Source organism: Accipiter gentilis, chromosome 35 (assembly GCF_929443795.1).
Source record: "Accipiter gentilis chromosome 35, bAccGen1.1, whole genome shotgun sequence".
Taxonomy (NCBI): domain Eukaryota; kingdom Metazoa; phylum Chordata; class Aves; order Accipitriformes; family Accipitridae; genus Astur; species Astur gentilis.
Genome location: NC_064914.1, coordinates 5,987,003 through 6,012,874, shown reverse-complemented (window position 1 = coordinate 6,012,874; position 25,872 = coordinate 5,987,003). Strand labels below are relative to the sequence as shown.

Below are 25,872 nucleotides of genomic sequence, written 5' to 3'. Positions count from 1 at the left end.
ACGGGGTGACACGTGTGACACATGGTGACACAGGGTGACGCGGTACCTCGCTGCAGGTCGAGGTTGTCACCGCGCCAGCGGTCGGTGAGGAACACGGCCCCGTCGTCCACCACAAGCCTGAGGGGGGGCCAGGGTGGGTCAGTCCGGACACCTGGGTGCCCCCCTGGACACTTGGGTGCCCCCCCAAGACATGTAGGTGCCCCCCCCCCCGAGAGCTAGGTGCCCCCACCTGAGCAGGAAGACGGCGGTGTCGGTGACGATGGTGCTGGTGACACTGAGGGTCTCGGCAGTGACCAGGACACGAAGAGGGAGGGGGGGCGGCCTGCGGTGGCGGTGGGGGGGGGGGGGCGTCAAGGGGGATCCCGGTGCCTGGGTGACCCCCCTGCCTCACCCAGGGGACCCACTTATCTGGGCGCACTCCACCCAGGGGACCCAGACATCTGGGTGCCCCCCCAAGAGATTGGGTGCCCCCCCACCCAATGGATGCAGACATCTGGGTGCCCCCCCCAGACAACTGGGTACCCCCCACCCCAAGCACCCATATATCTGGGTGCCCCCCACCCAAGGGACCCACGTGTCTGGGTGCCCCCCACAAGGGATTGGGTGCCCCCGACCCCCAAAAGTGATCGATGTATCTGGGTGCCCCCCCCCAGGTGACTAAGTAGCTCCCACCTGAAGCACCCATATGTTGGGGTACCCCCTACCCAAGAGACCCATGCATCTGGGTGCCCCCCCAGGGGATTGGGTGCCCCCCCACCTAAAGGGCCCACATATCTCAGTACCCCTCCCCCCCAAAACTGCTCCATTTATCATTGTGCCCCCACCCAACGGACCCAGACATCTGGGTGCCCCCCCCCCCCCCCGAGACCTGTAGTCGAGGGCGCAGCGGCAGAGGTGCAGGTGCAGCTGGGTGAGGGGGGTGGGGGCCGTGTACCCCAAAACCGGCTCGTCCTCCACAGCCAGCAGGGCCAGCAGCTGGGGGGGGGACGGGGGGACACACACACATGGGTGGGACAGGATGCCCGAAGTGGGGACCCGAAAATGCACCCCCCCCCAAAAAAACAGGAACCCTCGAACATCACCCCTCACTAGTGACCCCCAAAACTGAATGCCCAAACCAGACACACCCAAAATGCCCCCCCCAAACCAGACACCCCCTAATGCCCCCCAAAACTGGGGACCCCCAAACCAAGACCCCCAAACTGCCCCCCAACCAAGCACCTTCTAATGCCCCCCCAAAACCAGGGACCCCCAAACAGAGGACCCCAAACTGTCTCCCCCAAACCAGACATCCCCAAATGCCCCCCCCAACTGTGGACCCCCAAACCTGCCACCCTGTAATGTCCCCCAAAACTGGGGAACCCCAAATGACCCCCCAACTGGGGACCCTCAAACTGAACTGCCCCCCAAAACCAGGCACTCCCTAAAGCCCCCCAAAACTGAGGAACCCCAAAACCAGGGGCTGACAAATGCCCCGCCAACTGGGGACCCCCAAACTGCCCCCCAAAACCCAGCACCCCCTAAAGCCCCCCAAAGCCGGGGACCCCCAAACCACCCCCCCCCAAACGCAACACCCCCTAATGCCCCCCAAAACCAGGGACCCCCAAACATCCCCCCCCCGACCTGGGGACCCCCAACACGAGGCCCCCAAAATCCCCCCCAAAAAACTGGGACCCCCAAACCCAGGGGCCCCCCCAAATCCCCCCCCATACCTGGGTGTACCAGCACTGCCCAGGGGGGTCGGAACGGTGCCGCAGCGTCACCCCCTCCAGCGCCACTGTCACCACGAACTCCTGGGGGGGGGACACACATGGCGTCACCCCGTGTCCCCTCCCCACCTTGTGTCCCCATGTCCCCCCCCCGTGTACCCCCCATCTCCCTATGTCCCCCCCCATGTCCCCTCCATCCATGTCCCTTCCCTTGTCCCCTGTGCCCCCCCCGTCCCTGCCCCGTCCCCTATGTCCCCCCCAAATCCGGTGCCCCCCACGCCCCCCCCGTGTCCCCCCCCCACCTTGACGTTGCTGTGGGGGTGCAGGGTGCTCCCCAAGGCGAGGGCCAGCATTCGGGGGGGTGCAGGGACCTCAGGGGGGGGCGCGGGTTCCTCCCAGGGCAGCAAAGTGGGGTGCAGCGGGGGGGGGGGGCCCCCCCTCCTCCGGCACCTCCAGCCCCTCCCCCGCCTCCTCCGGCACCGACCCTGGGGGGGGAGAGGGGGGGCAGAGTGGGAGGGGGGAGCCCCCAACCCCCCCCCCGAAAACTAGGGACCCCCTTTAACCCCCCCCCAAAACCAGAAATGTTCTGGGACCCCCCAAAAAAGGACACCCACACTCCCCCTTCCCCCAGGACCCCCCAGAAACAGGTCCCCCCCAATCCAGGGGCACCCCAAAACCTGGACCCCCCCCATCACCCCCATTCCCCCCAGGGACCCCCCCATGACACCACTGTGCCCCCCCGGTGTGCCCAAAGCCCCCCCATGTTGGGAGACCCCCTTTTTTGGGTGCCCCTCCCACATTTCAGGGGTGCCCCCCCCCACTTCAGGGTGTTTCCCCCCATATTGGGTGCCCCCTCCCCGTTCCAGCTGTGCCCGCCATTTTGTGGTGTGTGTCCCCCATTTCAGGCTGTCCCCCCATTTTGGGTCCCCCCATGTCAGGTGCCCCCCTCCCATATCAGTGCCCCCCCCCCCCAGTTCAAGGTGTCCTCCATTTTGGGTGCTCCTCCCCCCATTTCAGGATGCCCCTTGCCATTTTGGGGTCCCTCTCCCTATTTTGGGCCCCCCCCCCCCATACCGTGGTAGAGGGCGAGGTGCCGGACCTCGGCGCAGGCGTGGGTGCCCCCCCGCTGCCCCCCCGGCCGGGGCAGGACGCAGAGCCGCCCCTCTCCCACCTCCAGCACCAAGCGGCCCCCCAAAACCCCCTCCTGGGGGGACAGGGGACACCCCACTGTCACCGGGGGACAGGACCCCCCCAGGGGACAAGGGGGGGGTCTCAGGGGGAACAAGGAGGGGTCCCGGGGGGGCTCCGGGGACCCCCAAGTGACACAAAGGGGACAGGGAAGACCCTGGGGTGACGAGGAGGGACCCCCAAGTGACAGAGGAGTGACAGAGAGGGACCTGGGGTGACCCTGGGGACCCCCAAATGACACAGGGGTGACAGGGAAGGACCTGGGGTGACACGGGGGGGCTCGGGGGACCCCCAAGTGACACAAAGGAGACAGGGAAGACCCTGGGGTGACAGGGAGGGACCCCCAAGTGACAGAGGGGTAACAGAGAGGGACCTGGGGTGACCCTGGGGACCCCCAAGTGACACAAAGGGGATGGGGAGGACCCCGGAGGTGACACGGGGGGGGGGATCCTGTGGGGACAGGGGATGCCTGGCGGGGGGACGGACATGCAGACGCACCGTGGGGGGGTGGCAGTCGGCGGTGACGCGTCCCCGCAGGACAGTGACCAGGAGGGCGACACCGCTCTGCGGAGGTGGAGGGGTGTCCCCCGTGTCCCCCGAGTCCCCCGGTGTCACTGTTGGGCCCTCGTCCTCCTCCTCCTCCTCCTCAGAGTCTGGGGGGGGACGAGGGGGGGGACACACAACGATGGTGACAAGGCTCAGTGGGGACCCAGGCGTCCGGGCCCCACAGCACCCCCAAAAACTGGGGGGGACACCCAAGCATCCGGGTTTGGGGAGGGGGGTCTCACCCATCTGAGTTTTGGGGTGCAGAGGAGCATCCCCACCCCTGGGGGGACCCAGACATCTAGGTTTTGGGGTGGAGGGGTCCCCACCTGGGTTTTGGGGTGCGGGGGGTCCCCACACCCAGGAGGGGGGCATCCAGGTGTATGGGCCCCACAGCACCCCCCAAAAACTGGGGGGACCCAGGCATCTGGGTTTCGGAGTGGGGTCTCCCCCCGGGTTTTGGGGTAAAGGGGGGGTACCCATCCATGGGAGGGGGCACCCAGGTGTCTGGGCCCCACAGCACCCCCCAAAAACTGGGGGGACACCCAAAGGTCTGGGTTTGGGGGTGCCACCCTGAGGGGAGAGGGGACGGGGACTCAGGCGGCTGGGCTTGGGGGTGGGGGTCTCCCCACCCGGGTTTTGGGGTGCAGGGGGGATCCCCACCCCCGGGGGATCCCCAGGTTTTGGGGCTCACCCGTCCCAAACGCCGACTTGCAGGGCTTGAAGGTGTCAGAACTGGGAGGGGCAGAGCCGGTGTCGGGGGCGTGGCTTGCAGGGGTGTGGTCTTTGCTGGGGGTGTGGCCTCCTGTAGGGGTGGGGTCTTCTGAAGGGGCGGGGCTAGTAGGCTCCCATAACAAGAGATCGTTGTTGATCCTTTTTTTGAACAGAAAGCGCAAATTAGCAGCAGTTATGGGGCGACCCAGGGGTCCGGGCCCCCCAACCGCCCCCCCAACCCCCTGAACCCCCCCTGGCCCCCCCAAAACGTCCACCCCACCCCCCCCCAAACCTGTTGTAGAGGCGCTGGGCCAGCTCGGGGGGGCGCAGGCAGAGGTGGGCGCGGGGCAGGGTGAGGCGTAAGGTGCAGGGAGCCCCCCCCAGCGCCCCCCCCACGAACGCTTCCAGCTCCTCGGGGGTCCCCGGCAGCACCAGCTGGGGAGAAAAAGGCGGGGGGGGGGGGGGACACACCACGGAGCTGGCGGTCTTAGCCCCCAGGGACCCTCCCCAAAACCCCCAAGGGTCCCCTAAGATTTCTCCACCCCTCCCAAGACCCCCCCCCCGCCGAACCCCTCCTGGAAACCCCCAGGGACAGTCCGTCCCCCCCCGGGAACCCCCCAAAACCCCTGAAGACCCCCAACCCCCCCAGGGACCCCCCCAAATCCTCCAGAAGAACCCCCAACCCCTGCCCCAGGGAACCCCCAAATCCCCCACCCAAGGCCCCCCTAACCACACCATGACCCCCAAACCCCTCAGGCATCCCCAGAGACCCCCCCAGACCCCTCCAACTCCCCCCGCCAAATCTCCAGGAATCCCCAAAAACAATGACGCACTCCCCCCAACAGGACCCGGGGGCGGGGTCAGCACCCCTAAAAGGTGACAGGGACCTTTGGGGGGGGCCAGGGACCCCCAGAGGGAAACAAGGGTGCTGTGGCGGGGGTGACAAGACCAGGGAAAGGGGGTGTGACAATGGGGGGGGGGGGGACACGGACACGACAACAGGGTGCCCCCACCTCGTGGCTCTCGTAGATGCTGCGCCGGGCAGAGAAGGGAGTTGGGGGGGGGCCGGGGGGGCCCCCTGATGGGGGGTCGGGCACCATCACCTCCAGCCTGTGGGACCCAAGTGTCTGGCTGCACACCTGGGCACCCAGACATTTGGGGAGACCCTCCCAGGACCCTCCCCACCAAAAAGGAACACAAGGACCCAAAGATTTCCCTCTCCCAGGGGACCAAGGGGTGCCCCAGGGACCCCCATGTGCCCCCCAACCCCCCCAAGGACCCAGGGGTGCCCCCCCAAGGGACTCAGGGGTGTCCCAGGGCCCCAGATGTGCCCCCCCGAGCCCCCCCAGACTCACATGGGCAGGCAGCGGGTGCCAGCAGGGCCGGGGCCAGGCTCCACGCGCAGGCAGGGGACGATCCCCATGTCCTTGGCCTCGTAGACGACTGCGGGGACGTTGCAGGGGGGTCACAGCTGTGTCCCTTTAAGGCCACCCCCCCCAGGGCCACCCCCCCAGTATCTCCTTGTCACCCCCCCATCTCCACCCCCATGTCCCCCAAAATGAGGCCACACACCCCACGTCCCTCCCGTGCCACCCAGGGGATGGGTGCAGAGTCCTGCGTGTTCCCCCAGTGTCACCCAGGGGGTGGGAGCAGTCCTGTCTGTGTCCCCCCCATCACCCAGGGGGTGAGCACTGCGCTGTCCCCCCCCCAGTGTCACCCAGAGGGTGGGTGCAGCCTTGTGTCCCGTCCCCCCCCATCACCCAGGGGGAGGCTGCAGCCCTGTGTGTCCCCCCCGCCATCACCCAGTGGGTGGGTGCAGTCCTGACCCCCCCCCCCCCCTGCCCCCCCTCCCCGTTCCTCACCCAGGAGGTGGGTGCAGACCAGTGCCCCCCCCCCGCGGCCCCGCCCTCCCGCGGGGCCCCCCCAGCTCCAGGCGGAGGCTCTCAGGGCGCAGGCGGGGGGGGGGGTCCCCGGGCGGGGGGGGGGCCGCAGGTCCACCTGGGGCAGCCGGAGCCGAAGCACCGCCTCCGGTGCCGCCCACCGTATGCTGGGCCACGCCCACTGCGGATCCTGAAAGGAGGGGCGGGGCCTCGTCAGGACACACCCAGAGCTAGGACACGCCCCCTGTGCCACCTGGCAAGCCCCACCTCCACCTGCGGCCATCCTGGCTCCTCCTCCAGTCTTAAACCCCGCCCACAAACAAGAGCATATGCCCTGCCCCAGTCCAGGCCCCACCCCTTCCCTAGGCCCCACCCCTTGGAACAAGCCCCACCCCCAGCCTAAGTTCCACCCCTCAACTTTCCATTGAGTTTCCATTAAGTTCCATTTCCAGGCCAAACACCATCCTATGAACTCCGCCCCTAGCCAAGCTCCGCCCCTAATGCAAGCCCCGCCCCTAAAACTTCATTCTTCCCCTTAAGCCCCTCCCCTCACCCAAACTCCTCCCCTTAAGCCCCTCCCTTTAAGCTTCATTTTCTCCCTTAAGCCCCTCCCCTCACCCAAGCCCCTCCCCTCCCCAGGCACCTTCACCCCAAGGCCCCCCCCACCTTGCCAGGGGGCGTGTCCTGCTGAAGGGCGTGTCCGGGGGCGGGGCCACCCAGGCAGGCGAGGGCGGGGCCAACTCTCTCCATCAGCCCCAGGTCCAAGTCGCTCTCGAAGGGGCTCAGCTCCAGGGACAGCTCCCGGGCTGGGGGGGGGGGCCTGGGGGGGGGGGGAATGGGGGTCAGGGGGGGCGCTAGGGGGGGGTCAAGTGTGAGGAATTCTCAGGGAGGGAATTGGGGGGGTCAGGCAATTTGGGGGGGCACGTAAGAGGTCTCTTGGAGGGATGAGAGGGTTTTGGAGGGGGGAAATGGGAGTCAGGGGGGCACGGGGAGGGTTGGAATTTGGGGGGGGGGGGGGGGCAACACTTTTGGGGGTGGGGGCATGTAGGAGGTCCCTGGGGGCATGAGGGGATTCTTTGCAGGGTGTGGGGAGGGGCCCTAGGGGGGTTGGGGGGGGCGGGAATTCTCAGGGGGGATTTGGGGGGGGGGGGGGGGGGGGGTGACGCTTTTGCAGGAGGGGCATGCAGGAGGTCCCTGGAGGGTTGAGGGGGTCCTTGGGGGGGGGTGGGGACCCTTCCCCCTCCCCCCGGGGTGTTGGGGTCCCCCCGGCCCGTCTGGGGGGGGCATTGGGGCCCCCCCCTCCCCCACTCACCTGCACCGGGGGTTCCCCACTGGGGGGGGGGGCCGGGTGGACCGTAGCGCAGGCGCAGGCAGGGCTGGGCGGGGGGGGGCCCGGCCGCCGCCTCGGGGAACCGCAGAACCTGGGGGGGTGGGATTGGGGGGAGCAGGGTTGGGGGGGGGGCGGGGTGTGGCCCCACCCCACCCCCCAGAACCACACCCCCTGGAAGGAGCAAGCTCATCTCCCACTGTGGACAAGACCACACCCCTCACCTGGCCCCACCCCCAGGTGGGAGCCCCACCCCTGCAGAGCAGCACCTCCCTTGGCTGAAGCCACGCCCCCAACCAGCCCCCACCTCCTTCTGGGTTTTCTCTCCGCCCCTTCGCCCTGACCCCACCCACCACCAATCCCCACCACAGGCTCCACCCACCTCCACCGAGCTCCGCCCAGACACCGCTCCCACCGCCTTGCCCTCATGCGCGCACCCCCCAACCCCCGCCCTCTCAGGCTCCGCCCCAAGTCCATCAGGCCCCGCCCCCACCCCAGCCCCGCCCACCTGCAGGCGGTGCGGCTCCGCCCCCAGCAGCTCCTCCAGCAGCTCCAGGCGGGCGAGGGAGAGCTGCCCCAGGGGCCCCCCCCGGCCCCCCCAGCTCCAGCCCCGCCTGCGCCCCCCCCGCCGACAGCCTGTGGGCGGGGCCAGGGCGGGGTCAGCAGGGCGGGGCAGAAAGGGCGGGGGGATGGGGTGAGGGAAAGAGGGATGCGGGGGATGATGGGGACAGGCCATGGGGATGTGGGGGGGAGATAGCGAGGGGGGGGGACATGATGGGGGGACGGGGGGACAGGCTGAAGGGGGATATGGGGGGTAATGGGGGGGGACAAAGGGGGACACGGGGCGGGCACAGAGTTGGGGACATGGCGGGGGGGATGACAGGGTGGAGGAGGAGGTGGGGACACAGGAGGGGACAGAAGGACCCGGAGGGACAGTGGGGACAAGATGGGGGGGGGGGTGGGGTGGGGTGGGAGGCAGGGGGACATGCGGGCACAGCGGGGGTGGGGGGGGGGTGGCACGTACCTGAGGTGGGGGATGGGCAGGGCGTGGTCCCAGGCGGGGCGGGCGTGGCCGCCGGAGAGCGCCCCCCCACAGGCAGTCGTAGGAGCCCCGGGGGGGTGACCCTTCCTGGGGCAGCGCCGCCGTCACCGTCCCCAGCGTCACCCGCACCCGTGCCCCCCCCCCGCCAGGGGGGGCCCCGCCCTGGGGACAGCGTCAGCGCCGGGGGGACCCAGCCCTCTGTGTGTCCATGTCCCCCCCCAGGAGGGACCCGGGTGCCTGGGGACCCCAATAATTGCCCCCCCCACCCCCTGAGGGACCCAGGCATCCGGGACCACCCCCCCCCCCCCACCCCCCCCCCCCCGAAAGACCCAGGGGGTCTGGGACCCCCCTGCCCCCCCCAGGAAGACCCAGCAGTTCAGAGACCCCCCCAAGAAGATCCAGGGGGTGTGGGACCCCCCCCAACCCCTCCCCAGAAAGACCCAAGGGTTGGGGACCCCCTCTTGACCCCCCCAACAACACCCCCCCCAGGACCTAGAGAACTTACCAGGTGGGGTGGAGCTGTGGGGGGAGGGGGGGCGGCGCCAGGGCGTGCCCTGGAGGGGGGAGGTGCACAGGGGGAGAGTTAGTGCTGCCCCCCCCCACGACAAAGCACCCCCAAACCCCAATATCGCTCATCCCACAACCCCCCCATGTCCCCCCTCACAACTTTCTACAGCCTCCCCCCGCCCCCCAGTATTCCCCATCACTCACTGCAGGGCTGAGGGGGGGGCTGGCCTGGGGGGTGTCCCCCGGGGGGGCCGTGCTGTCACCTCCCAGCGACCCCGTCATGGAGTAAAACAGCTCTGCTTGGGAGACAGAAAAAGTGAGGACCCTCCCCACTGTGTGTGTCCCTCAAATCGTCCCCCTGAGTATCCACTGCCCCCCCCCAGAGCACCCATAGCCCCCCACAGAACAACCAATGCCCCCCCAAGCCCCCAATACCCCCCCAATACCTCTCCCAGCCCTCCCCAGAGCACCCACAGCCCCCCTACATCCCCTAATTCTCCCCACCCAGAGCACCCACAGCCCCCCAGAGCACCCAGTGGCCCGCCCCAGAGCCCCCCCTGCCCCCAACACCCCTCCCAGAGCACCTGTACGCCCCCACCCAGCCCCAATGCCCCACCACAAGCACCCACAGGTCCCCCCCCAAGCACCCAATACCCCTCACAAGTGCCCCACCACCCCCCAAACTACGCAAGGGCCCCCCAGAGCACCCACAGTCATCCCTCCCAACACCTGTGGGGCCTCACCCGAGTCGGGGTCCTCCCCAGGGGGGCCATGGGAGTCCCCCCCCCGCAGGCAACGACTCAGCTCCCGCTCGATCACCTCCAGGTCCTGGGGGCCCAAGGGGCGGCTGCGGCTCCGTCCCGCGGGGGGGGGGACCCGGCTCTGCGGTACGCAGGCGTCCGGGGCGGGGTCCCACCCATCTGGGGGGGGTCCCATCCCCAAGGGAGCCAGACCCCACCCCCAAGGGAGCCAGACAGTGGGGGGGCACCACACTCCCCCCCAAGGGACCCAAACATCCAGGTGTCTACGGGGCGCCTGTACACATACCCCCCCACCCCCACAAAGAACCCAGACCGGGGGGGCACCCCCAAACCCCTGAGGGACCCAAGGGACCCACCCCAAGCCCCCCACCCCCCCAAAAAGAACACAGGCATCCAGGGTAACCCACTCCCCAGGGGACCCAGGTGTCTGGGTGCCCCCCCCCACCCACCCCCCCAGGGCGATCACTCACCAGGGGGGCTGAGGGCCCCCAGCAGCCCCCGCAGGGCCCCCAGCAGCAGGGGGGGCAGCAGTAGGTGCAGGGCCCCCACCTTCCCCTCCACGGCCACCTGCACCCCCAGCGCTGTCAGCACCCCAAACCCTGCCCCACTCAGCACCCCTCCAGCACCCCCCAAGTATTGGCACTGGGGGGCACCCACCTCGCATCAGCACCCCCTGCCCCCCCCCCAAGCCCCCAGAGATGCCCCCCAGCACCCCCCAAACCCCCAGAGATGCCCCCAGCACCCCTCGGTGCACCCCAGCACCCCCTAAGCCCCAGAGGTGCCCCCCCCAGAACCCCTGGGTGCCCCCTACCCCCAACATCCTCGGCAACCCTTCCCAACACCCATGGGTGCCCCCTGTAACCCCCAACACCCGTGGGTGCCCCCCAAGCCCCACAGCCTTCCCCCAGCTGCCCCCAACCCCCATAAGTGCCCCCCCCAGCACCCATAGGTGACCCCCAACAACCCCAGAACCCCCCCCCAGCCCCCAGAAATACCCCCAAAACATTGTAGATGCCCCCCCGAGCCCACCCTCAGCACCCCCAAACACCCCCACAGGTGCCCTAAGCAGCCTCAGGACCCCCCACCAACCTCCAGCACCCATGGGTGCCCCCCCCCAGGCACCCTCACCGTGGGTCCTGGCAGCGCCTCGTTCTGTTTCAGCTTCAGGGAGAGCTCGGAGGGGCCAGGGCTGAACCCCACCTGCACTGCGGGGGGGCGCATTCTCCTGGGGACGACGACAGAGGGACACGGGGTGACACCAAGGGGGTAGCAACACCAGGGGTGGGGGGGGACAACGCTGCAAGGTGGGAGACAACGGGGTGACAGCGTGGGGGGGACTTCTATGGACACGAGATGACAGTAACTGAAACACACTGTGTGGACACTGATGGGGGGGACACACAACACTGTGGGGACACATGGGACACAGGCGGGGGGGGGGTGGGTGTCTGCCGGGGGAGGGTCACTTACCAGGGGCCAGCGGGGGGGCAGCTCCTGGCAGAAGAGCCGCAGGTCACAGAGGCGCAGCCCCTTGTGCAGCACGGCAGGGGGGCCCGCGTCCAGCCCCCCCTCGTCCTGGTACTCCACCCTGGGTGGGGGGGGGGGGGGGGGGCAGACCTTTGGGTCCCCATCCTGACCCTGCCTCTGGACACCTGGGACCCCCCTTCATCCACCAGTTCCCCCCAACACGCTCTCCAGACCCCTGGGTCCCCCTGTTTCCCCAACCCAGGTCCCCTCGCTCCCCCTCCCACCCACCTGGGGGGGGGTCCAATGTCCCCCCCCCAAACCCTGTGACCGCCCCCCCCCCCAGGTCCCACCTGGGCAGGCGCAGCTCCAGGGCAGCCCCGGGCTGGGTCCCGGTGGGGGGCAGCTCCACCCGCAGCACCGTGTCCTCCAGCACCACCCGCAGCCGCCGCAGCACTGCAGGGGGGGGGGGGGGGGGGGGGGGAAACTGAGGCACGACAGCCCCCCCTCCACCTCCCTGCCCCGAACCCCCAAACACTGAAGGGAGACTGAGATCCAACCCCCTCCCCAAATACCTGGGTCCTCCCAGGTTCCCCCCCCCCCCAACCCTCTGGGTGTCCTACCTTGGGTGCCTGGGTGCCCCCCTCCAAATCCCTGGGGTGCCCCCCACCCTCCCTGGAAACCTCAGCCCCCCCCCAGCCACCTGGGTCCCCCCTAGAGACCTCATCCCCCCCTTCCAACACCTGGATGTGCATCCCCCAGCCACCTGGGTCCCCTCCCAGTGGGATCCCACCCCCCCAACACCTGGGTGCTCACCCCCCCCTCCCTGGACGCCTGGGTCCCACCCCCAAGACCTGGGTCCCCCCAGTTCCCCCCACCAGACACCTGGGTATCCCTCCCCCAGCACCCACCTGCATCGATGGTGAGGGCCAGCGCCTCCAGTCCCTCCAGGGGGGGCGGCTCCAAGGGGGGGTCCCGGCCTGGCTCCTGCTGCCCTGGGGCAGGGGGACTCGGCCCCAGCCCCCCCCATTGCCCTGCGGGGACACGGGGGAATGGGGACACAGCCTGGGGGGGGTGGGGGGGGCAGAGGAAGGCCATGGGGACACAGGGGAGTGGCACAGGGACGGGGTGACATGAAGGGGGGGGGGGGCATGGGGATGGGGGGGGCACAGAGATGTGAGGGAGTACAAGGAGCATGAAGGGACATATTGGGGGGGGGAACCATGGGGTTGGGGGGAAAACGGGGACACGCAGCAAGGGGGGAGCACAGAGAACAGGGGGACATGGGGGCTATGACAAGGGACATAGGAGAGAGTGACGGGGACCTGGGGGGGGACGGGACGGGACAAGAGACAGAGGAGCAAGAAGGGACAGCAGACCTTGGAAAGGGTGACAAGAAGCCATTGAGGTGACGAGGAACATGGGGGGGTGACGAGGGACTCTGGGGGGTGTGACAGCAACAGGGCAGGTGACAAGGACCCGGGAACCGCAGGCCGGGGACTTTGTGGGATGACAAGGACGCACCCACCCCAAGAGGGGCTGTGGCAGGGGACCCTGGGGGGACATGACAAGGGACAGGGGGGCCCAGGGAGTGACAAGGACCCAGAGCAGGTGACAGGGACCACGGCAAGGGGGGGGGGGCTGTTACAATGACTGGGGTGGAATGAGAGAGAAGAGGAGAACAGCTGGAGGCGACAAACGACACCACCGAGGCGTAACAAGGACGCAGAAGTGACAAGGGACAAAAGACCCCAAAAGGAGAGAGCGACAGTGAGCTGGGGACCCCGGGGAGGGGGGGCTGTGACAAGGACGCAGGTGGAATGAGAGAGGACAGAGAACACCGGAGGTGACAGGGATCTGGGGGGATGACAAGGGAACCAGGTGGAGCGAGAGGGGACAGAGGACCCAGAAGGGTGACAAGGGACACGGGCAGGGCATGGCAGGGACCCCGAGGGGGGTGGGTGACAAGGACCCAAGGGCGTGACAGTGGCCCGGGGGAGGGTGACAGGGACCCCAAGGGGTGGGTGACAAGGGCCCACAGGGGGCAGGTTGACAAGCACCTGAAATGGTGACAAGGCCCCAGGGGGAGGGATGACAATGGACCCTGGGGGGGGGGGGGGGGGGGGGTGACAAGCACCCAGGTTATGTGACAAGGGGGCCCCGGGGGGGAGGGTGGGGGTGGGTGGCGGTGACAAGGCCCTGGGGGGGTGAAAAGGGGCCCTGAGGAGTGAGTGACAAGAAACCCTGAGGTGGGAAGTGACAACGGATTGATTCTGCGGGGGGATGACAAGGACCCCGGGGGCTGACAAGGTCCTGAGAGAAGTGACAACAAATACCGGGGGTATGACAGGGTCCTAAAAGAGGTGACAGGGGACAACAGGGTCCCGAGAGAGGTGACAGGGGGCCCCGGAGACGGGTGACAGGGGGCCCCGGAGAGGGGTGACAAGGTCCTGAGGGAAGTGACAACAGATCCCAGGGGGGTGACAAGAACGCTGGGGTGTGTGACAGGGTCCTGAGGGAGGTGACAAGGGACCCCGGGGCGGGGGGGTGACAGTGCCCACTCACGAGGGCTGAGGGCCAGCCGCAGACCGGTGACATGGAGGTGACAGGGCCGGCTGCCCAGCTCGGCCCAGGGCACGGTGATGGTGACAGCAGCCAGGCAGCCCTCCCGCAGCTCCAGCGGCGCTCCCGCCCCCGCCAGCACCTCATCCACCGCCTGGGCGGGCAGGGAGGAAGAACCGGGACCGGGCCTCGGCCTCAGCCACACACCGGAGCCCCCCCCCCCCCCCCGCCCCTTCCCGGGCCGAGCCTCACCGCGGCACGCAGGCGGAGATCGCGGAGGGCTCCGGTCCCGCCCCGTAAATCGAGACTAAGTTGTTCCAACCTCAATCTTTCTTCTAAAAAAGGTCCCAGCGATCGTTCCAAAGCGTAACGAGCGGCTCGGGCCTTCAACGCCTCCGACCAACCCGGCGCCCATCGCCGCATCCCGCCGCCGCGGCCTCCCCCTCAGCGCCTCTCCCGCCGCTAACGGGCCCCGCCCCTCTGCTTCCGGTCCCGCCCCCCGGCTTCTCATTGGTCGAGAGGGAGACGGGAGAGGAGCGGATTGGGGGGGTGGGGGGCGACTACCCGCCCCGCCCCTTTCCGCTGTGCGCATGCGCCTAGGGGAAGGCTCTTGGCCGCTGGGGAGGGCGGGGCCTCTGATGGGAGCTTCCGGGAGGAAGTGACGGACCCGGAAGTGCCCGCGGGGCAGGAAGTAGCTGCGAGGTGCGGGGAGCTTTGAGGCCCCACGGGGATACCCCCCCCCCCGCCCCCAGCGGACCCCCCCCGGGATTTGGGGGGGACCGAGGGACCCTCCACGGGGATCCCCCGCGGAGACGGGGCCGGGAGGGCACTTGGGGTGCAGAACTGGGGCTGCGGGGCGAGGCCCAGGCAGGGACAAGAGGCCGAGCCCCACATCCCCCCCCCGGAGACCCCCCACATCCTCACACCCCCACCGCTGTTGGGGACAATAAATGACACTGGTGGGAAGTCACCTTTGTGGCCCCCCTCCAACTCTGGGGTCCCCCCCACACTCCTAGCCCCCCCCCCCCCAAATTCTGGGTCCCCCCCTCCCCCAAAACACTCAACCACGCTTTTCCTCATGCAGCTTCATTTAATGGCACTTGGTCCGTCCCCTGGGGAGGGGACCCCGACACCGGGGGGGCACACGACACCCCGACATCAGGGGGGACGCACGGGTCCCCCCCGGTTCGGAGGGGGGTCAGTAGCGGGAGAGGCGGCACATGTCGCAGCGGCAGGCGCCGGCTGAGACGGTCTGCAGGCGCCGGCGGGAGCCCCCGGGACACCGGAGGGTCACCCACACCTGCAGGGAGGGGTGGGGTGGGGTGGGGCACGCCCGGCCACGCCCCTCGCACGCCCTGCCCCGCCCCACCGTCCCCCGCCACTGTGGCCCGCGCCCTCACGCGCCCCGGCACGCCCTGAGCTGCGTCGGCTAGCCCGGCGCATCGTACACCCTCACGTGCCCCGGCACGCCCTCACACGCCCTGCCACGCCCTGGTGCGTGTCACACGCCTTCGCACGCCGCGGCACACCCCAGCGCGTGTCGCGGGCCCCGCCGCGCCCTCGCACCCGCTGGCACGCCCTGGCACACCTTCACCCGCTCTGGCATGTGTCACCCGCCCTCCCCCGCCCTGCCATGCCCTGCCCCACCCCACCCCACCACACCCTGGCACGTGACACGCCTTCCCGCGCTCTGCCACGCCCTGCCACGCCCACCTTGTGCGCGCGGGCGATGGTGCAGCAGCGGGCGTGGGAGGTGCGGGGGCGGCGGCTGGCGGCCATGATGGCGCGGGGGGAGGGGAAGGCGCTGGACTCGCAGTGCCCCACGCAGGCGGCCGCCGCCGCCCCCCCCCGGCACCCCCCGGTCCCCGGCCCCACCTGCACCCCTGGGGGCACCGTCACCCCCCCACCCCGTTTTGGGGGGGGGGCACCCAGGGGCTGGGGTGCCTTGGGGGGGGGGGGGGCACCGAGGGGATGGGGTCTTTGGGGGGGGGAGCACTCAAGGGCTTGGGGTATCTTGGGGGGGGCACCCGGGGGCTTGTGTCCCGGGGTAGGGGGGGGGCACCCAGGGGTTGGGGTCCCTTTGTGGGGGGGCACCCAGGGGTTGAGATGTCTTGGGGGGGGCACCCAGGGGTTGGGGTCCCTTTGTGGGGGGGCACCCAGGGGTTGGGGTGTCTTGGGGGGGGCACCCAGGGGTTGGGGTCCCTTTGTCGGGGGGCACCCAGGGGTTGTGGTGCCTTGGTGGGGCACCCAGGGGGTGGGATCCTTTGGGGGGGGCTCCCAGGGGCTGGGGTCCCTTGGGGGGGGCACCGAGGGCTGAGGTCTTTTTTGGGTGGGGGCACCCAGGGGCTGGGGTCCCTTGGGGGGGTGGGGGGTGTCACCCAAACCCCTGGGTCCCTTTGCGGGGGGGGTCACCCAACCCAGGGGGGGGTCCCCGGCTCTTACACTGGAGGCGGCAGGCGGGGGGGGGGTCGGTCGGGCAGGGCCGGGGGCAGCAGCAGGAGGAGGAGGAGGAGGAGGAAGGCGGCCATGGCGGGGCGGGGGGGGGGGGCGGCCGGGCGGGTGCCCCCTCCCCGGGGAGTCCTCCTCGCCACCAGGGGGCGCCGAGCGTTACCGGCGCGGAAACCGGAAGCGAAGGAGCGGAGGCGGGGCGGCAACGCGGGCCAATGGGCGGGCGTGGGCGGGGCCTCGGGGCGGTGGCGGCGGCGGCGCGCGGGGCGGCCATGGGGCTGCTGACCATCCTGAAGAAGATGCGCGAGAAGGAGCGCGAGCTGCGGCTGCTCGTGCTGTAGGCGGGGCGGGGGGCGGGGCCTGGCGGGGGCGGGGCCCTGGTGGTGGTGGGGCGGGGCCTGGGGGGAGCGGGTGCTGCGGGGCGGGGTTGGGGTTCGGGAAAGGGGGCGGTGCCGAAGGGTGGGGGCGTGGCCAAACGCGGAGGGCGGGGCCGAGGGGCGTGGTCAGACGGGGAGGTGGGCCGGGCAGGTAGCGGGGAAGGGGCGGGGCCAAGCTTGAGGGGTGGGGCCGGGGTGGGCGTGGCCGCAGGACCCCACCCTCCTCAGGGGCCTGGACAACGCGGGGAAGACGACGCTGCTGAAGAGGTTCAACGGGGAGGACGTGGCCACCATCTCCCCCACCCTCGGCTTCAACATCAAGACCCTCGAGCACCGCGGGTGAGGGCGGGGCGGGGCGCGGCCGCCACGCCCGGGGGTCACGGGGTCGCGGAGGGGAGGGCCACGGCGGGCGGAAGGGTGGCCCCGGTGGTGACGGGGGTGGCCACAGCGGTAATGGGGAGCTGGTGGTCACGGCGGTGGTCTCGTTGGCCAGGGTGGTGGCCGTGTTGGCTGTGGTGGTGGCCACGGTGGTCATGGGGCGGTGGTGGCCACGGTGGTGGTCACATTGGTCATGGCGGTGGCCGTGGTGGTGGTGGCCGTGGTGGCGGTGGCCACGGTGGTGGTCACATTGGTCATGGCGGTGGCCATGGTGGTGGTGGCTGTGGTGGCAGTGGCCACGGTGGTAGTCACATTGGTCATGGCAGTGGCCATGGTGGTGGTGGCCACGGTGGTCGTGGCCACGGTGGTGGTCTTGTTTGTCACAGTGGTGGCTACATTGGTCATGGTGATGATACCAGTCTTGTTGGTCATGGTGGTGGCCATGTTGGTATGGTGGTGGCCATGTTGTTATAGTGGTGGCCATGGTGGTCATGCTGTGGTCATGGTGAGCATGGTGGTGGCCATGGTGGTCATGAGGGGTGGTGGTGGTGGTCACAGTGGTGGTCACATTGGTCATGGTGGTGGTCATGTTGTTCATGGTGTGGTGGTGGTCACAGTGGTCATAGGGTAGTGGTGGTCACAGTGCTGGCCTTGCTGGTCATGGTGGTGGCCACGTTGGTCATGGTGGTGGCCACGGTGGTCATGGGGTAGTGGTGGTCACAGTGGTGGTCTTGTTGGTCATGGTGGTGGCCACAGTGGTCATGGGGGGTGGTGGTGGTGGTCATAGTGGTGGCTACATTGGTCATGGTGATGATGGTGGTCTTGCTGGTCATGGTGGTGGCCACAGTGGTCGTGGGCTGCTGTTGGTCACAGTGGTGGTCTTGTTGGTCATGGTTGTGGTCATGTTGGTCATGGTGGTGGCCACATTGGTTGTGGCCACGGTGGTCACCACAGCGGTCATAGTGGTGGTCACATTCATCACTGTTGTGGCCACATTGGTCATGGTGGTAGCCATGTTGGTTATGGTGGTGATGGCAACATAAGTCATGGTGGTGGTGGTCTTGTTGGTCATGATGGTGGCCACATTGGTCATGGTAGTGGTGGCAACAGAAGTTGTGGGGGTTGTTGTAGTAGTGGCCTCGTTGCTCATGGTGGTGGCCACATTGGTCACAGTAGTGGCAGCCCTGTTGGTAGCCATGGTGGCTACGGTAGTGGCAGTGACACTGGTCTTGTCGGTCATGGTGATGGTCACGTTGGTCATCGTGGTGGTGGCGGTGGCCACAGCAGCCACGTTGGTGACAGTGATGGTAGTCATATTGGTCACGATGGTGGCCACGTACATCACGATGGTGGTGGTGACAGCAGCCCCGTTGGTGGCCACGGTGGCCACAATGGTGGCAGTGATGGTGGTCTTGTCGCTTACGGTGGTAGCCATGTTGGCCGGGGTGCTGGTGGCCTTGTGGCTTATGGAGGCAGTGGTGGTGCGATGCCAGTAGCCCTGTTTGTGGTCACGTTGGCCATGGTGGTGGCCATGAGGCGGCCACGTTGGCCACGGTGGTGGTCACAATGCTTGTCCTGCTGCTGATGGCGGCAACCGCGCTCATGGCCATGGTGGCCATGACAGTTGCCATGACAACATCCACGTTGGCGGCCATGTTGGCCATGACAGTAGCCCATGAAGGTGACCATGCTGGCAACCATGACGATGGGCATGTCGGTGGCCATGTTGGCAGTGACAATGGTCCATGATGGTCGCCATGTTGGTAGCCACGACAGTGGCCACGTTGGCTGTGACAGTGGCCCATGAAGGTGGCAACCATGATGGTGACCACGCTGGAGACCGTGGTGGCAACCATGATAGTGGACATGTGGGTGGCCGTGTTGGCAGCAATATTGGGTGCGACAGCGGCCCACGAAGGTGGCCACGTTCGCAACGATGACAGCCGCCGTGTTGACGGGGACAACGACCACCATGTTGACAGCCCATGTTGGCTGGAACAGCGACCACCGTGTTGGTGGCCATCTTGACAGTGACAGTGGCCCATGAAGGTGACCATATTGGCAACCTTGTTGGCGGCCATCTTGGCAGCCATGTTGGCTGGGACAGTGACCACCATGTTGGCGGCCATCTTGGCAGCCATGTTGGCTGGGACAGTGACCACCATGTTGGCGGCCATCTTGGCAGCCACATTGGGTGGAACAGTGACCATCATCTTGGCGGCCATGTTGGCAACCCCCCAGGTTCAAGCTGAACGTGTGGGACGTGGGCGGTCAGAGCTCCCTGCGCTCCTATTGGCGCAACTACTTCGAGAGCACCGACGGCCTCGTCTGGGTGGTCGACAGCGGCGACCGGCAGCGCCTCCAGCTCTGCGCCCACGAGCTGCGCGGGCTCCTGCGCGAGGAGGTGACGGGGGACGGGGACGCGGGGGGTGTCGTGGGAACACGGGGGTGTCGCGGGGACGTGGCGGACGTGGGGGAGGCACGGCGGTCGTGGGGGACATGGGGGACGCGGGGGTCATGGAGGACGTGGGGATGTGGACATGGGGGTCGCGGGGGGACGACGGGGACGCAGGGGTGCGATGGGGACGTGGGGGTCGCGGGGTGGGGGGGGTGACACCGATGCTGCTCCATCCCCAGCGCCTGGCCGGGGCCACCCTCCTCGTCTTCGCCAACAAGCAGGACCTGCCCGGGGCCCTCCCGGCCAGCGCCATCCGTGAGGTGCGCCAGACCCCTCGGTGCCCCCCCCCCCCCCAAGTCGCCTGGGTCCCCCTGGGGTGGGAGGGGTGGTCCCGACCCCCCCGGTCGCCTGGGTCCCCGGGTGGGGGGGATTCCATGATCCCTCCCGGACACCCGGGTCCCTGGGTGGTCCTGACCCCCTGGACCCCTGGGTCCCCCTTGGGTTGGGGGGTGGGGGGGGTGGTCCTGACACCCCCCCGGACATCTGTCGCCCCCCCCCCCCCCCACAGGCCCTGGAGCTGGACACCATCCGGAGCCACCACTGGTGCATCCAGGGCTGCTCGGCTTTCACCGGCCACAACCTGCTGGCCGGCATCGACTGGCTGCTGGATGACATCGCCAGCCGCCTCTGCCCCGCCGACTGACGGACCCCCCGGAACCCCGTCCCGGGCGCCTGGGTTCCCCCCCAGCACCCACCTCCCCCGCCACCGCCGGCCGGGATGGGGTTGGGGGTGACGAGCCCCCTCCTCGTGTCAATAAAGGCGACGGTCGAAGGTGCCGTGGGGCTGCGTCAGGGAGGGGGGGCACCCCAAAATGGGCCTGGGGTCCCCAGAAAGGGTTCTTTAGGGGTCCCTGGGCTGGTTCTGGGGATACCTGGGGGCGGTTTTGGGGTCCCTGGGGCAGTTTCGGGGGGGTTGGGGGTGTTTTTGAGATCCCTGGGGTGTTTCTGGGGGTCCCTGGGGGAGGTTTTGGAGTCCTGGAGTGGTTTTGGGGTCCCTGGGGCAGTTTTGGGGGGGCTGGGGATGGTTTCGGGGGCCATGGAGGCAGTTCTGGGGTCCATGGGGCAGTTTGGGGGGCAGTTTCTGTGGGGCTGGGGATGCCTTTGGGATCTCTGGGGTGTTTCTGGGGGACCCTGGGGGGCGGTTTTGGGGTCCCTGGGGCAGCTGCGGGGGGGGGCTGGGAATGGTTTGGGGTCCCTTTGGGCCCTCCCCCCCAGAGGGCACCCAGGCATCCAGGACCCTCCAAGAACTCGGCCGCTGGGGGGGGTCTCGGCACTTTATTGGGGTGTCCCGGGAGGATTTAGGGGGGGCTTAGGGGGCCCCCCCCGGCGGGTCCCTGAAGGCGGGGGGGGGCGGCAGAGGCCCATCCTCATCCTCGCCGGCCTCGACCCGGCCCCACGCAGCCGCCTGTGGGGACACGGGGGCCACACAGTGTCGTCACCCCCCCCCCGCGGGGGGTCACAGCCCTCCCATAGGGTCACACCCCCCCACGTAGCCCCCCCATAAGCTCACCCCTCCATATAGCCCCCCATTAACCCCCTCCCATAGTGTCACCCCCTCCCAGAGTCACCCCATAAGGTCACCCCCCCCCCCAGCGTCCCCCATTAAGCCCCCCCCAGTGTCACCTCCCCCAGAAGGTGTCGTTCCCCCCCCCGGGTCCCCCATAATGTCACCTCCCCCCATAACATCACTTTTCCTCATGGCTCCCCCATAGGGTCACCCCCCCCCCCCCCCCCAGTTTTACCCCCCCATAGAGTCAACCTCCTATAGGCCCCCCCCAGTGTCACCCCCCATGGCCCCCCCAGGACACCCCCTTAAGTCCCCCCGTGTCACCCCCCACAGATTCACCCCCTCCCTAAGGTCACCCCCCCATAGGCCCCTCCAGCCCCCCCCCCCCCCCGGTGCCCCCCCCTTCCCCCCAGCTCACCGGGGCCCCCGGGGGGGCCGCAGTCCCGGGGGGGTCCCCCAGCACCCGCTGCAGCACCTCGGCCACGCGCCGGCTCAGCGTCGCCCGCTCCAGCGCCATCGCCTGCGCCTGCGGCCGGACGCCTGCGTGACCCCCCCCACCCCTGGGTGACCCCCCCACCCCTGGGTGACCCCCCCCACACCCCCCGTGGGTGACACCCCCAGACACCTGGGTGCCCTCGATGTCTGGGTCCCACCCGGACACCTGGGTACTCCCCAAACTCCTGGGTGCCCCCCCCCCCGATGGCTGGGTCCCCCCACCACCACCCCTGGGTGCCCCCCCGGACCCCTGGGTCCCTCACCAGGCTGCGCAGTCGCTCCTCAAGGAGGCGGTTGAGCCGCTGGGAATTGGCGTAGTCATCCTGGAGCCTGCGGGGGACACCCAACTGGGGGGACTGGGAGAACTGGGAGCCCTGGAGAAGGGGACTGGGAGCACTGGGAGGGTGCACTGGGGGCACTGGGAGCACTGGGAGCCCTGGAGAGAGGGACTGGGAGCACCAGGAGGGCACACTGGGGGCACTGGGAGCACTGGGAGCCCTGGAGAGGGGGACTGGGAGCACCAGGAGGGCACACTGGAGGCACTGGGGGCACTGGGAGCCCTGGAGAGGGGGACTGGGAGCACTGGGAGGGCACACTGGGGGGGCTGGGAGCACTGGGAGCCCTGGAGAGGGGGACTGGGAGCACCGGGAGGGCACGCTGGGGGCACTGGGAGAACTGGGAGCCCTGGAGAGGGGGACTGGGAGCACTGGGAGAACTGGGAGCCCTGGGGTGGTGGTCATTGGGTGCACTGGGCGGGGCACTGGGAGCACTGGGATCCCGGGGGGGTGGGGACTGGGAGCACTGGAGGACCCCAACAGGGGCACGAGCCGAGGCCCGCCCACCCCGGGGGTGTGTCCCTGACTAGCCCCGCCCCATGGGCGTGTCCGCCCAGGCCCCGCCCCTCACCTGTCCATCCTCTCCCGGAGGGCGTCGAGCTCCGCCCGCGGCGGGGGGGACCGGGGGGGGCTGCGGGGGGGGGGGGGGAGCAGCTTTGGAGCCCCAAAACTGACCCGGGACCCCAGAAAACCTCCCCTGGGCCCCCCCCAAAACCTTTCCCCGTAACCCCCCGCATACCTCTCCCCTGCCCCCCCCCCCCCGAATTGCCACTGGGACCCCCCAAACCTGCCCCAGATCACCCCAAAACCCTCCCCAAGGGACGCCCCCCCCCAAAAAAACTGTCCCCCCCTCCCAAAACTCACCCCCTCGCTCCCCCGGCGCCTCCAGCCGGCTCCTGCGGGGGGGGGGGGGTGAGGTTAAGGGGGACCCAGGCACCTGGGTGCCCCCCCCCGAGGGGTGCCCCCTCCCAAAGTCTCCCCAGGCACCTGGGTGCCCCCCCCGAGGGGTGACACCCCCCCCCCCAAGTCTCCCCAGGCTCCTGGGTGTCCCCCCCCCACCCCCGAGGGGACGCGGGTGCTCCATACCTGCCCCGCATCTTCCTCCTCCTCCTCCTCCTCCTCCTCCTCTTCCTCGTCCATCCTCCCCCCGGGGGGGCCCTGCGCCCCCCCCCCCCCAGGCAGAGCCCCCTGGGGGGTGAGGGACCCCGACGACGACGACCTGCGGGTGGGCCCGGGCGCCCACGAAGCCTCCCGCGGCCGAGGGGACCCCGGCGACTTTCGGGGGGACGCGGGGCTGGGGGGCTCCTCCAGCACCCGGGGGGGGCCCGGCACCTGGGGGGGGGGCCCCGACACCCGGGGGGGCCACCCCAGGGCCTGCAGGTGAGCGGGGCTCAGCACCCGCCGCGTCAGCTCGTCCAAGAAGCGGGAGAAGCGGGGCCCCCCCCGGGGCCCCCCCACCGCCTCCAGGGAGCGCCATCGGCGGGGGGGCCCCCCCCGGCCCCCCGGCCCCCCCAGCCCCTCCTGGCTGCGGCTCTGGCCCCGCCGCAGCCCCCCCCCGGCCCCCGGGGTCCCCCCCGGCTCCCCGAGGCTTTCGGGCCCCCCCCGGGGTCCCCGGCCGGGCCCCCGGCGCGGGGGGGGGCCGTAAGGGCGGGGGGCACCTTCGGGTGAGACGGGGGGGGGCCCCGAAGGTGCCCGGGGCGTCCCCGGGGGGCTCCAGGGGGTCCCCGAGCCCCCCGCCGGCGTCCCCGGGGGGGCGCAGGCGGCCGGGCCCCCTGCGCCGGGGGGGGGCCGTAAGGGTGGGGGGCACCCTTGGGTGACGCGGGGGGGTCCCCGAAGGTGCCTTCGATGTCGCCGAGGGGCTCCAGGGTGCCCCGGGGGTCCCCGAGCCCCCCGGCGGCGTCCCCGGCGAGGCGGAGGCGGCCGGGCCCCCGGCGCCGGGGGGGGCCGGGGGGGTGGGGGGCGCCCTCGGGCGCCCCCGCCGTGTCCCCGAAGGCCCCCGCCAGGTCCCCCAGCCCCTCGGGGTCGTCCCCGGGGGGCAGCCCCTCGTGGCTGCGGCTCAGCCCCCGGCGCAGGCGGGGGCCCGGGGGGCCGGCGATGTCCCCGAATGTCCCCAGGATGTCCCCGAGGGGGCCGGGGACCCCCCCCAGGGTCCCCGCCAGGTCCCCCAGCCCCTCGGGGTCGTCCCCGGGGGGCAGCCCCTCGTGGCTGCGGCTCAGCCCCCGGCGCAGGCGGGGGCCCGGGGGCCCGGCGGGGTCCCCGAGGGTCCCCAGGGGGTCCCCGAACCCCAGCGGGTCCCTCAGGGCGTCCCCACGGGGCGAGCGGGGGGCGCCCCCGCGGTGGCCGTCCCTCCCCCCAGAGGAGGAGGAGGAGGAGGAGGAGGAGGAGGAAGGCGAGGGGGAGGAAGAGGGGGTGCCCGGGGGGGGGCCCGGGGGGGTGAAGAAGCGCTCCAGCAGCTGCAGCTTCCCTGGGGGCACCGGCCCCCCCCGAGCCCCCCCCGGGCCCCCCCCGGCCCGCGGCCCCCGGCGGGACGAGCGGTGCCGGAGGGGGGATCCCCGAGGGGCCCCCCCGCTCATCCCGGCCCCCCCGGGACCCCCTGCGCCCTCAGCCGCTTCTGCGCGGCTCCGGCTCCGGGCCTCGATCCGGTTCCGGGCTTCGATCCGGCTCCGGCCGGCTCCGGCTCCGGGTCTTTGATCCGGCTCCGGTCCCTGATCCGGTTCAGGTCTTTGATCCGGTTTTGGTCACTGATCCGGTTTTGGTGCGATCCGGCTCCGGGTCGTTGATCCTGTTCCGAGCTTTGATCCGGCTCCGGTCCCTGATCCGGTTCAAGTCTTTGATCCGGCTCCGGGCAGCTCCGGCTCCGGGTCCTTGATCCAGCTCTGGTCCCTGATCTGGTTCAGGTCTTTGATCCGGTTTTGGTCCCTGATCCGGTTTTGGTGCGATCCGGCTCCGGGTCTTGATCTGCTTCCGGTTAGATCTGGCTCCGGCCCCTGATCCGGTTCCGGTCCTTAATCCGGTTCTGGCCCCTGATCTGGTTCCAGTCCTTGATCCAGTCCCGGTCTTTGGTCCGATCCAGTTCTGGTCCGATCCAGTTCTGGCCTAATCCGGTTCTGGTGCCTGATCCGGTTCCAGTCTTTGATCCGGTTCTGGTCCCCAATCCGGTTCTGGTCCGATCCAGTTCCGGGCCTTGATCCGGTTCCGCTCCCGGCTCCGGCTCCAGTCCCTGCCCCGGTTCGGGCTCCGGCTTTTATACCGGCCCTGCCAATGACGTCAGCTGCCCACGTGACACCCCCCCCCCGGGTCCACATCCCCCCCCAACTCCCCCCCCATCCCACTGGAACTGGTGGCACTGGGGACACTGGGATGGGCCGTACTGGGGACACTGGGGACACTGGCACTGCTTAGACTGGTGGCACCGGCACTGCTTTCTGTGCCTGGACTGGTTGTACTGGTCATACTGGTGCTGCTTGTACTGGTGTCCCTGCCACTAGCTGTACTGGTTGTACTGGTACTGCCTGTACTGGTGGTACCGGTGTCCCTGCTGCTGGCTGTACTGGTTGTACTGGTGTCCCTGCTGCTGGCTGTACTGGTGGTACTGGTGTGCCTGGTGCTGGCTGTACTGGTTACACTGGTGCTGCCTGTACTGGTGTCCCTGGTGCTGCCGGTACTGGTGGTACTGGTGTCCCTGGTGCTGCCTGTACTGGTTGTACTGGTGCCGGCTGTACTGGTGCCCCTGCCCCCCCGCCCAGTCCCCCCCCAGTCAGGCCAAGGGCGGGCTGAGGTCGCTCCCAGTCGATACTGGGAGGCTCCCAGTCCAGCCCCGAGGCCCTTTCCATGAGGCACCCACTGGGGGGGAGGGGCCCGGACGCCTGGGTCCACTTTGGGGCGGGGGGGGGTGTCATGACCTCTGACCCCTGACACCCGAGACCCCCCCGAAACCTCCCAGCGACCCCCCACCCCCCACTGGTCTCCCTGGGGGGGACACCCCAAAATTCCCGGGGGGGGGGGCGCTTCTGGGGGGGGTGGGGGTCTTCAGGTCTGATGGGGGGGCAGGGGATGGTTTTGGGATGCTGGGGGGGCACCTTTGGGGGGAGGGGCATGTTTTGGGGGGGCTGGGAGAGGTTTGAGGGCTCCCCCACGCCCCGGTGGCCGCTTACGCAAATGGCGTAGCTCCGCCCCC

The 25,872-nt window shown here is 69.7% G+C and overlaps 4 protein-coding genes across 5 annotated transcripts in view; 1 reads left to right on the top strand and 3 right to left on the bottom strand.

Annotated features, from left to right (window-relative positions):
* Positions 1-1,712: 1,712 nt before the first annotated feature.
* On the bottom strand, positions 1,713-14,180 carry ATG2A (autophagy related 2A). 2 transcript variants are annotated; one of them, XM_049792655.1, is made up of 21 exons: positions 13,950-14,180; positions 13,701-13,851; positions 12,047-12,169; positions 11,489-11,591; positions 11,142-11,259; positions 10,800-10,896; positions 10,142-10,238; positions 8,909-8,957; positions 8,386-8,565; positions 7,870-7,997; positions 7,346-7,455; positions 6,701-6,852; positions 6,017-6,224; positions 5,510-5,597; positions 5,168-5,264; positions 4,447-4,589; positions 4,135-4,313; positions 3,396-3,550; positions 2,784-2,913; positions 2,012-2,194; positions 1,713-1,793 (listed from the first exon to the last, which is right to left on the bottom strand). In XM_049792655.1, exons 1-20 carry the CDS (start codon positions 14,118-14,120, stop codon positions 2,082-2,084), a joined length of 2,592 nt encoding a protein of 863 aa, XP_049648612.1. In that variant the 5' UTR covers positions 14,121-14,180; the 3' UTR covers positions 1,713-1,793; positions 2,012-2,081. The 2 variants fall into 2 exon arrangements, with proteins under 2 accessions (XP_049648612.1, XP_049648614.1); XM_049792657.1 differs by having other exon boundaries at positions 8,386-8,490.
* A 601-nt stretch (positions 14,181-14,781) lies between these two features.
* GPHA2 (glycoprotein hormone subunit alpha 2) lies at positions 14,782-16,341 on the bottom strand. Its single transcript, XM_049792666.1, has 3 exons — positions 16,140-16,341; positions 15,411-15,465; positions 14,782-14,997 (listed from the first exon to the last, which is right to left on the bottom strand). The coding sequence occupies exons 1-3, from the start codon at positions 16,223-16,225 to the stop codon at positions 14,896-14,898; spliced, it is 243 nt and encodes an 80-aa protein (XP_049648623.1). The 5' UTR covers positions 16,226-16,341; the 3' UTR covers positions 14,782-14,895.
* Positions 16,342-16,393: 52 nt separating this feature from the next.
* ARL2 (ADP ribosylation factor like GTPase 2) lies at positions 16,394-20,130 on the top strand. Its single transcript, XM_049792664.1, has 5 exons — positions 16,394-16,482; positions 16,751-16,861; positions 19,142-19,304; positions 19,538-19,618; positions 19,867-20,130. Exons 1-5 carry the CDS (start codon positions 16,418-16,420, stop codon positions 19,999-20,001), a joined length of 555 nt encoding a protein of 184 aa, XP_049648621.1. The 5' UTR covers positions 16,394-16,417; the 3' UTR covers positions 20,002-20,130.
* A 379-nt stretch (positions 20,131-20,509) lies between these two features.
* The window catches only part of LOC126034614 (basic proline-rich protein-like), a 59,588-nt gene continuing 54,225 nt past the window's right edge, over positions 20,510-25,872 (bottom strand). Inside the window, exons 3-10 of the mRNA XM_049792540.1 lie at positions 25,190-25,425; positions 24,681-24,838; positions 22,782-23,659; positions 22,560-22,591; positions 22,267-22,326; positions 21,624-21,690; positions 21,284-21,391; positions 20,510-20,763 (exon numbers count right to left, since the gene is read on the bottom strand). Coding sequence (XP_049648497.1) covers positions 20,668-20,763; positions 21,284-21,391; positions 21,624-21,690; positions 22,267-22,326; positions 22,560-22,591; positions 22,782-23,659; positions 24,681-24,838; positions 25,190-25,425 — 1,635 coding nt within the window. The 3' untranslated portion in view covers positions 20,510-20,667. The remainder of the gene's footprint in view (positions 20,764-21,283; positions 21,392-21,623; positions 21,691-22,266; positions 22,327-22,559; positions 22,592-22,781; positions 23,660-24,680; positions 24,839-25,189; positions 25,426-25,872) is intronic.

What these genes read in the sequence shown, in the direction of transcription:
- ATG2A (XM_049792655.1), bottom strand. Translation starts at nt 14,120, where the DNA reads ATGCGGCGATGGGCGCCGGGTTGGTCGGAGGCGTTGAAGGCCCGAGCC. An exon ending in AGGCGCTGCCAGGACCCACG is followed by an intron (nt 10,239 to 10,799) that starts GTGAGGGTGCCT and finishes CTGGGGGTGCAG; the next exon opens with GTGGCCGTGGAGGGGAAGGT. An exon ending in GGTCTGCACCCACCTCCTGG is followed by an intron (nt 5,598 to 6,016) that starts GTGAGGAACGGG and finishes ACGTCCCCGCAG; the next exon opens with TCGTCTACGAGGCCAAGGAC.
- GPHA2 (XM_049792666.1), bottom strand. Translation starts at nt 16,225, where the DNA reads ATGGCCGCCTTCCTCCTCCTCCTCCTCCTCCTGCTGCTGCCCCCGGCC. An exon ending in CCCCGCCTGCCGCCTCCAGT is followed by an intron (nt 15,466 to 16,139) that starts GTAAGAGCCGGG and finishes CATGGCCGCCAG; the next exon opens with CCGCCGCCCCCGCACCTCCC. An exon ending in CCATCGCCCGCGCGCACAAG is followed by an intron (nt 14,998 to 15,410) that starts GTGGGCGTGGCA and finishes CCCTCCCTGCAG; the next exon opens with GTGTGGGTGACCCTCCGGTG.
- ARL2 (XM_049792664.1), top strand. Translation starts at nt 16,418, where the DNA reads ATGGGGCTGCTGACCATCCTGAAGAAGATGCGCGAGAAGGAGCGCGAG. An exon ending in GAGCTGCGGCTGCTCGTGCT is followed by an intron (nt 16,483 to 16,750) that starts GTAGGCGGGGCG and finishes CACCCTCCTCAG; the next exon opens with GGGCCTGGACAACGCGGGGA. An exon ending in AAGACCCTCGAGCACCGCGG is followed by an intron (nt 16,862 to 19,141) that starts GTGAGGGCGGGG and finishes GCAACCCCCCAG; the next exon opens with GTTCAAGCTGAACGTGTGGG.